This window comes from Henckelia pumila, chromosome 2, assembly GCF_033568475.1.
Source record: "Henckelia pumila isolate YLH828 chromosome 2, ASM3356847v2, whole genome shotgun sequence".
Taxonomy (NCBI): Eukaryota; Viridiplantae; Streptophyta; class Magnoliopsida; order Lamiales; family Gesneriaceae; genus Henckelia; species Henckelia pumila.
This window is the reverse complement of record NC_133121.1, coordinates 88,899,134-88,908,102: the sequence shown is the minus strand read 5'-3', so window position 1 is coordinate 88,908,102 and position 8,969 is coordinate 88,899,134. Positions and strand designations below refer to the sequence as shown.

At 38.0% G+C, this 8,969-nt stretch overlaps 2 protein-coding genes across 2 annotated transcripts; both read right to left on the bottom strand.

Annotated features, from left to right (window-relative positions):
• Positions 1 to 708: 708 nt before the first annotated feature.
• Positions 709 to 2,130, bottom strand: LOC140877879 (uncharacterized). Its single transcript, XM_073281474.1, has one exon. It carries the CDS (start codon positions 2,128 to 2,130, stop codon positions 709 to 711), a length of 1,422 nt encoding a protein of 473 aa, XP_073137575.1.
• A 548-nt stretch (positions 2,131 to 2,678) lies between these two features.
• On the bottom strand, positions 2,679 to 7,180 carry LOC140881713 (M phase phosphoprotein 10). Its single transcript, XM_073287240.1, has 13 exons — positions 6,385 to 7,180; positions 6,171 to 6,223; positions 5,677 to 5,791; positions 5,369 to 5,479; positions 5,137 to 5,274; positions 4,462 to 4,530; positions 4,307 to 4,348; positions 4,060 to 4,128; positions 3,764 to 3,835; positions 3,633 to 3,686; positions 3,405 to 3,546; positions 3,230 to 3,286; positions 2,679 to 3,113 (listed from the first exon to the last, which is right to left on the bottom strand). Exons 1-13 carry the CDS (start codon positions 7,174 to 7,176, stop codon positions 3,094 to 3,096), a joined length of 1,734 nt encoding a protein of 577 aa, XP_073143341.1. The 5' UTR covers positions 7,177 to 7,180; the 3' UTR covers positions 2,679 to 3,093.
• Positions 7,181 to 8,969: the final 1,789 nt, after the last annotated feature.

Below are 8,969 nucleotides of genomic sequence, written 5' to 3'. Positions count from 1 at the left end.
ACACAGCTTTCTCAGGATCCAGAGATGGCCGTTCCAATTGCTGGAGAAGTTCAAGAATGTCTTCTGTTTGGCCAAGAAGGAGAAATGCTTTGTGCATGCTCTTCTCCCTTTTCTCAATGGCATTGCGGTGATACTTGTTAGTTATAGCGGATGGTAAATTGGTAAGACACGCTGCCAGTACATCCGCGATCATGGCAGATAATCGCTGGAACAATTCCTCGTCTGTTTGCTCATTTTCTCCTTCACATAATAGCAGAATAGAACGGCTGATTCTGTACATTGAATGAGCAGCTATGACTGTGACCGGCCAGTTAAGAGGATTTTTCAATTCGAAATCATTCACTTGTGTGTGGAACAATTTAAAAATCCTTTCAGCTTTGTTGGAGAGCTCGTGTAGTATCTCCTCGGCGTTTTTGAATTCACAGGATTTCCTCTGGAGATTCATGTCTTGCCAATTTCTGTGAAGTACAACTCCTACCCAAGTAACATCTGCAGCATTTCTGATATTCACAAATTCATTTGTGTTGAGTGTTTTCTCTACAAGTTTTGCTAGGGCCATACCTTCTCTCACACTGCTCAATAGCTGCTCAGTTTTGTGGTTTTCAATGTTGGGAATTGCAATGGCAATGCTTGTCAAAGTCACTACAGGTAGAGTCCAGCAACTTGGTGGTTCTTGAGAATATAGATTTTGAAATGGGTCAAATTCTCCTACTCCCCTGAAGTTGGCACTTTTTTTAGGAGTTCTATGAGATTCTTAGGTTTCTTCCTTTTACCAGTTTGAATCATGTTTTCTGCTTGGTTACAAATGCGCTTCAGGGTTACTTCCGGCAGCTTCGCCTCACCTTCAAGTAGTATAACAAAACGGCTGAGATCCTGCTCTGTGCCATGACCCGATTCTGATTCGACATGATCATTTGAGGTAGTAACATCAGATGGATGCGTCTTTGACTTCTTGAAGCATTTTAAGCACCATAAAAGTATACTCAGAAGTTCTGTAGAAACGAAGACGATTACTTTGCTGGATAGAACAATTGAAAACTGAACTCCAACACAGAGATTCAGAATTCGAATTTTTGCAGCATGTAGACATTTTCCACACCGGTAGTGTCGAATGTGTAGGGATGATAAATTGCCTCTCCAGTCCACCAGCCTCTGTGTCCAAAAAGCTTCGATTTGCGATTTCTTTTTGAAGCTCCTATCTGCAGTCTTTGAGCACATCGCGTGGGCGAAAACGAACCATTTTACTGCAGCAGACAGTGTACCAACACACACTCCAGCCAACTGGAAAATGATAATCAATGCCATTGCACTTCCATATGCAGATACAGAGTCCACGTAGAATCCCTTTATGGCTTTTGTGGAGGAAATCCAAAAGGTACGGTTCACCAATGTCATGGCTGCCGGAAACCATATCGCACTTGAAGCCATGGAAACTACAGAACGTGCAGCCACAAACTCGGGACTGCCTGTTTCTACCATCACCCAGTATTTCTTCACATCCCCAACATGTATACCATCGTATGCCACCCCCGTCCTCACCAATTGCTCCATCAAAGCTACTTTATACATTTCCTGGTACTTTGATTCGACACATCGCTTCATGGTTGGAACCATTATAGCTAAAGAAACCAATGCAAGAAGCAAAACGATGGCGAAAATAGTGGCAGATAACAAAGCAGTTCTCGATTGGCCATTTTCACGAGCCTCCAGCGCTGTTAATTGAATCCACACATTAACATTGACCGTGATCACTAAAATCCCTAAAGCAGTGACATTTGTCAGAATCTCTTTGCCGTTCATGGATCCCAAAGACGGCATAAAATGCACTACGACGGTCGACATAAAAATTAAGCTACTGAGCTTGCCTAGCCAATCAGTGTTGGTGAACATATCAGTCGTAAGATCCATTGGCAGCTTCATCGCCACGGCTAACAATGTCAACGAGACGGCATTAAGAGAGAAATACTTACATGGGAACCAAAATTTTCTGCTTCGGAACCCGTTGAAGACATCTGCTGCCATTGCAAGCGTGCAGATTGCAGAAGCCGCAGCGATGTACAAGCCTATCAGCGGGGTGGTTTGATTGAGAACTTTGTGTGTAAATTCCTTGACTTGGTAGTCCGTATCCATGCAAAAATCTTATTGATTTATGGTTACTTGTATGTTTTGATAGAGAAACAGTTATGCTTGGATCCAAGAATGGATTACAATGAAATTTCCAGGCAAGAGGGAGGGACATCCTTCTGTCTCTGTCTAAGAGTCAACGGGTTTAGTTCCTTCCTGGGACGGCATATTTACTAAGCTGTATCGAACTTAAATGTAAACATTAAAAATTGCTTTTTCAGATTGAATTCGTCTATAAAAAAGTATGGCTGATGAGGCGTTTTTTCAACAAAATATTTTTACAGCTATTCGTTTAATTGAATACTTCAAAGGATTTAAATTGAACGCGCGGTTAGAAGAATAGGGGTTCGAATCATCTTACCAACACTTTTTCGATCGAGATCGAGTATGCTGTACAGACTCTGCCTAGTGCAATTTCACCAATTTCACAGATTGACATTGTTGCAACCTACTATGTTAAATCTGCGAGTTCACTCGCGTGACTTCTCCATCACAAAAGAACAAAACAAAACAAAAAACCAAAACAAAACAAAACACTCTGTTTAATGAATTAAAAGGATAATTTGGAAAATAGAAATATAAATACTGGAAGTTGTCATTTTGTGCTACTTGACAGCGTCGAGTAGAAGTTAACTGTGCTCATTGACCACGGGCAAGGAGTAAAAATTTCTCCAAAGATTTCTCAGAGAATGTTTACAGAAACAAGAACTTAACCCGCAAAATTTTCAATTGCCAGCCAAATATATAAACATGTAAAGTGGATGGCAATCAAGCATACAACAAACATCGCCACCCGAGTATACGACAAATATAACCTGCATCCTTCTTCAAGCTCCCTAATCACAAAAACCTCAAGCTTTGTTCGTCTTGCCAGCAATTTTCTCTTGGATATATGTGTTTTGGTGAATGATATTCAAGTCCAAGGCGCAAATGGAAGATGTAGAAACACTCCTCAAAGAATCCTACAACTCATTTATTGTTTTCATCACCTGTGATTTAATGAAGCAGCAGTGACATTGAGTAGATAATTACAGGCTCCATAACAATAGATACATACACACGTATATGTAAAATTTAATCACAGTAATCAGAAAAATGCCATCACCTTTGTTCACGGATGTGCTTTGCTGTGCTTTAACGGCCATCTGTTTTGTTGATCTAGCTGTAGTAAATTGAAAATACTCAATTTTTTTATTTTTTAAAAAAAGGATTACGTTGAACAATGTGCACTGCATGAAAACCACTATCAACTCAAGAGAGATAATCAAGTTGCTGTTCACCTTTAAATCTTCTTTTTTTGTTTGCTCTTCTCCTCTTCCTATCTGCCTTTGTTAGTTCTGTTTCGTCTTTGATGTCCCCTTTGCCAGCAAACACCTCTTCCGGAGCAAGCATAGCTGCATCAGACACCGCCAGTGGAGCAATCTGCAACAGAAAACATTTCGCTAAGCAATTTGCTGGATAGAGCCCATTAGTGCAAAAATAGAAAATCTGATAACCCGAAAATTTACCTCTTCCATTGCAAGTGCAGGCACGTTTACTTGTATGGACATATCCTCGATAACCTGTTCAGATTAATCAAATATCAAAAATAAAAGAGGCTAAAACGGCGTAAAAATTTTGGTGTAGAATGCTTGAGTACCGGTTTGGGAGTGAAATGGAAATGAGATAAAGCATCCAACTTCAAGCACAATTTCTTGAATAGCACAGTTGCCTGACACCATGAAAAAGTATAAGTCTTTGATCAAACAAGGGGAAATAATTATCCAGATAATGCAGCAAAATTCAAAAACAAACACAAACGGCATAGTTTGTAGCCACTATATCAACCAAAGTCAAAGGTGCAGTAAGTTGTAATACTGTGTTATACAATGAACATAGAAATAAAAAATTAGTGAGCAACAAATGTTAACAACATAGGAGAGGTTAAGGACACACTTCTTTCTTTTGTTCGTCTGAAAACGATAATGCGGTTGACACTAGACCCGTCTTCTGAGCATATTCATCCTGCATATAAAAGTAAGAGGAGCAAGGTTGTTTAGAAGCTCTTGTCAAATATGAATACAACAAAAAATACATATATCATGCTCAACAATTCGGAACATCCTCTCTAATATTGAAAAAGACATTAATGATGGAAAAAATAAAAGATAAAGTTGTCAAGTTACCAAATGAAAATACTCACCTCATAAACTTCAGCAAGCCCCTTTGTGCTCTTATTCTCATCCTGCAATTGTAAAATTGTTTTTTTTTAAAAAAAATGTAAGTTGATACAGTTAGGATAAAAGCAAACTCAAATAGCAATAATAACAATGAAAATATACAAGTGTTAGCAATTACCAGTGGCTTTTTTTCTCTTGGTGCCTTCTCTAGTAAAGCAGGAGGCTTCTGCACATCATCAAATTGGGCCTACATGTTGTACCAGAGTAATGCTCATTCAGTAATGCAGGGGTAAAAAAAAAAACAGAAATAGAGAGCATGAGGAAAAAAAGGGGAAAAAAAAAAAGAAAGAAAGAAAGAATAGAGAGCATGAACAAAATTAAACCCGTTTTAAATAAATTGCAAGTGCAATATAAATGTGGTTCATAACAATTTATCAAATTGAAATAGGTTAAACATCTTGAGGAACAAATATAACTTTAGGACGAGAAAATACACTACAGTATGTTGCGGGCAACACCATTCCCAGCCTCAGCTTGAAAAAGGATATTAACGAGGTGGTGTTGATACAAAAAAGTAAACACCAATTTCATCCTTTAATTAGACAGGTAAAAGAAAACCCACATTGCTCTTTTAGACTTGATATCCATCCGATTCCAGAGTAAATGCTATTCGGAGGTTGGATATTCGGTTATTAGAAGCCTTTCTGTCTCTCAATGTTAGCAACAAAGCTATTGCTGTCCAGAGCTTATTTTAAGACGGTTTAACAAAAAAAGGAAAAAAATTGCAGCTTCCCACACCCCTAATACACAGCAGAACATGAAATTTTAGAAACTAAATGAACATTGAATTTACCTCAATGACACGCTTCTGAATCATTTCTTCAAGAGATGCAGTGAACTCTTCTGTGATTACTGGAGCAGGTCTGACATTGTGCTCAAAATCCAGATCAACTTCCAAGGCACTATTTTTTGGTCTTTTACTAGCAGTAATCTGGCACCAAAGAATTCATCAATCACCGGAAAAAAATCAGCTACATGAATAAGAAGATAGTCAAGAAAAATTTTTAAGAAATAGATTGTGTTACCTCTCCCTGCATTGTCCAAGTTCTCGGTTCTAAGTTTGATTTCTCCATCTTTTCGATCTGAGAACGAAGATTTTCTAGCTCTTTTTCATGGGTAGAAAGATTTTGTTTCTTCTGCAGCAGATCAAAACAAAACAAAAAAAGAAAGAAAAACATCAATGATTATTTTAAAAACAAAAAATCAATTGACAGAAATTGATGCAAATGGTTCGGCGGACAGCTACAAGCAGAACATCATTCATTAGTAGACTTCTTTCCTTCTCTTGGTCATCGCACATACAAAGAGAAATGATCAAAAGGGCGCAGATTACCTGTTCATTATCATCATGAATGGGTTCATCACCCATATCCAAGTCATGTAAATCACTATGACGCGTGGATTTTTTCTTCTGACCAGTTTTTTTACCACCAAAAAAGTCCTCGTATCTATTTCAACAAAAAGAAAGATGTCGCCTTCAATTTCTCATAGACAAAAAATTTCAGGGAAACAAACCTTCCGACCTATAATTTACAAACTCTAATCCAACAGTTCAACAGCACATAACTTGAGCAGTTTTTAAATGAAAAACTGTGAAAATAATCTGCCTACAAACACGAAGTATGATTATGTTGAGCACAGATGCATGCCCTAAAACAACCAGAAGTTCTTCAATAAAAGTTTTGAACCACGATCAAGCTTTCCTTTTCCAAGTTACTAAATTGTGTTTTTCATCATCCTCGTACACACATATAAATTCCAGGCTATCTACAAAATAAAGGAGAAAGAGGGCGTGACAGTTGCAAGAATGTGGAGAAAGAGTCAAACCTAGCATTTTCCATCTCATTCTCATCATCATCATCAAGCCCCAAAAGTCCAAGCTGAAGAAAAAAAAAAACAGACGCGCAAACAAAACATCAGCTCGGTGACCCTTTTTTATATGATAGTGTCAAATAACATTAGTAATATACAAAAAAAAAACTCACATAACAATCTGTAATATCCTCATAAATACCCAAATACATAATACTACAACTCCTACCTCTTCGTCATCTCCTTCATCTTCGTCCTCCCCATCGTCATCCTCTTCATCTTCTTCATCCTCGTCCTCACCTGCATCCATCAATTCACCTCTCTTCCTCTTGTTTCCCTTTTTCTCCTTCTTTAAGCCGTACTCTCTAGCCTCATCTTCCTCTAAATACTCCTCCAATTCGTCTATCTTCAAAAACCTATCCTCCACCCCATTTACGTTGTTTATATCTTCTTTCTCCATATCTCCATCATCGCCATCGTCGTCATTCTTCTCGTCCTCATAACCATTTTCCTCCTCTTCATCATCGTCATCATCAACATCAAAATCCTCTCTTTCACTTTCTACGTCTTCACTTGCCTTAGTTCCCGTATCCTTTCTCACAGTATCCTGTTTTTTCCCACTAAGTTTATCCAAATTGAATTGTTTTTGAATTTCGAGTGGATTCTTCTCGAAGTTTCTGACTTGGCGGCGAAGGGAGGAAATCAAGGGTTGAGATTGAAGATCAATTTGCTGCCAAATCTGCTCCGCGTCGAAGCCTTCGGTCAATAGATGAGTAAACGGAGATTTGGGAGCAAAAGGATTGAGAGAGGAGAATATATATTGCGATGCTAATCGAGCAGTCTTGGAAAGCTCCGGAGATGCTGTGAGATAAAGAGGCGGCTCGATTGACTTCAGCCGGTGAAGCGCCTCCTGGCCGCCGTCCGTTACTACTGGCATGCTTGGCGGTTGCTTATTGGAAAGATGATGACTTTTGGGGTTTAGGGTTTTAGGACCAGAAACAACAGCGATCACCTCATACATACTGCGCCATCCATTTTCATTTTTATTTTTATTTTTATTTTTATTAAAAAAAAAGTGAATAATAATGTTACAAACTTACAATGAATCACAATTAATGTGATTTCAATTTATTTGTAGTTCAACAAAAATTATTGTTTATATGAAAGGGGGAAAAAATCCCCACTAACTTGTACAAATAATCAAGCTGTGCAGAATTTCTCATGATGAAATGCTTGTGTATTATTTTTTATTTTATTTTATTATTATTTTTTTAAAAAAAAGGAAACACCGCCGGAAGCGGGGGGTTAGGCAGACCCCTACCAGTATATAAACAGAACAATAAAATACAGCAAAGGGCGAGGGGGACTAGGCCAAGACCTCCCCAAAAGCGACAAAAGGTACATCAAAACATCAACCATAAAAACAAAGACGATCATAGAGGTCCAACATAAAAACGTCAAAACACTGGTGGGCAAGGAGAAGCCTGCAGAGAACGCCCACCTGAAAAGCTGCCGCCAGAGATCGCCACAGGGGAGCATCATCATTATCCCCAAGTCAAGGGGGACGACCTACAGAAGCAGACAAAGAGCTGTGACTCTTCTTAAAATGACGGCGCGACATCGGATTCGGACGACAAGATGAAGGGTTGGTGATTGCAACTTGCAATTGTCTTTCTTTAAATTTGATTACATCTTATTTTTATTTTTAGAGGTGTCAAAATGGGATAGATTCGTCGTGTTGATCCATCCCACCATACAAAATTAGTAGGTTGGATTGACAATTTTTCAGTCAACCTAAAAGGTGGGTCTCCCCGCCTAATGATAGGTTGTGGTGGGTTGCGGGTTGTATGAGGGATAATACATTATTATGTTCATGTAGTTTTTCGTTTGTCCAACTTATGTCCCTCAAACGTTTGCATTCTCATTCATATCCCTCATTTGTTAGTTTGGCTTCAAAAAATATCTCTGTCGTCAATTGCTCCGTGAATTCCAAACGGAACTTACACGTGATGTGCACGTGTGTCTGAGAATGCTCAAATTATATCCCTAGCTATTCTCACGATAATACATTATTATGTAGAAAATATCCGACCTCACCGTCAATTGCTCCATGAATGTCAAACGATACTTAAACGTCATGTGCACGTAAGTCTGAGAATGCCCAAATTATAGATCGATTCTCATTTTCAGCATAAACAATCCCTAGGTCCCTAAATCGATTCTTCCTCTTCGTCCCAATTTCACTCGCTACGTTGATTTTTCTCCGATATCATGTGACGACGGTAAGGAGAGAAATCATCGAAGCTCGATTGTAAGCTGTATGTCCAATCCCTCTTAATTTCAACTGAATTTATTGATGTTCACGAAGTCACATTTTTTTCTATTTTTTCGAACTTCTTTGTATTTTAATTGATTATTTTTCACGAAATTTTTTTATCTTGATTTGATTATATGATAAAATTCTCTAATTTGATTTTTTTTCTTAAATTAATAATAATGTGGCTAAATTAATTCTCATCAGATTATATTAATGATCTCTAATGTCGAATAATTTACTTTTATATTGATTGGGACGAGTTGTTGTTAATATAGCTTGATTTTATTAAAGTGCCCTTACCGTGAAAAGAAACATATGAAGGCCAAGAAATTCAAAGGATATCGCTATAACTGTGGCAAACCAAACCATCAAAGATTGTCGTCTTCCAAAGAAAGAAAATAAAATACAAAAGCAAAGGCAAGCCAACGTAGTCGAGGAAAAGTATGTACCATTAGAGATTTTTAAACTTGATCTATCCGCTGTTGTATTTGAAACAA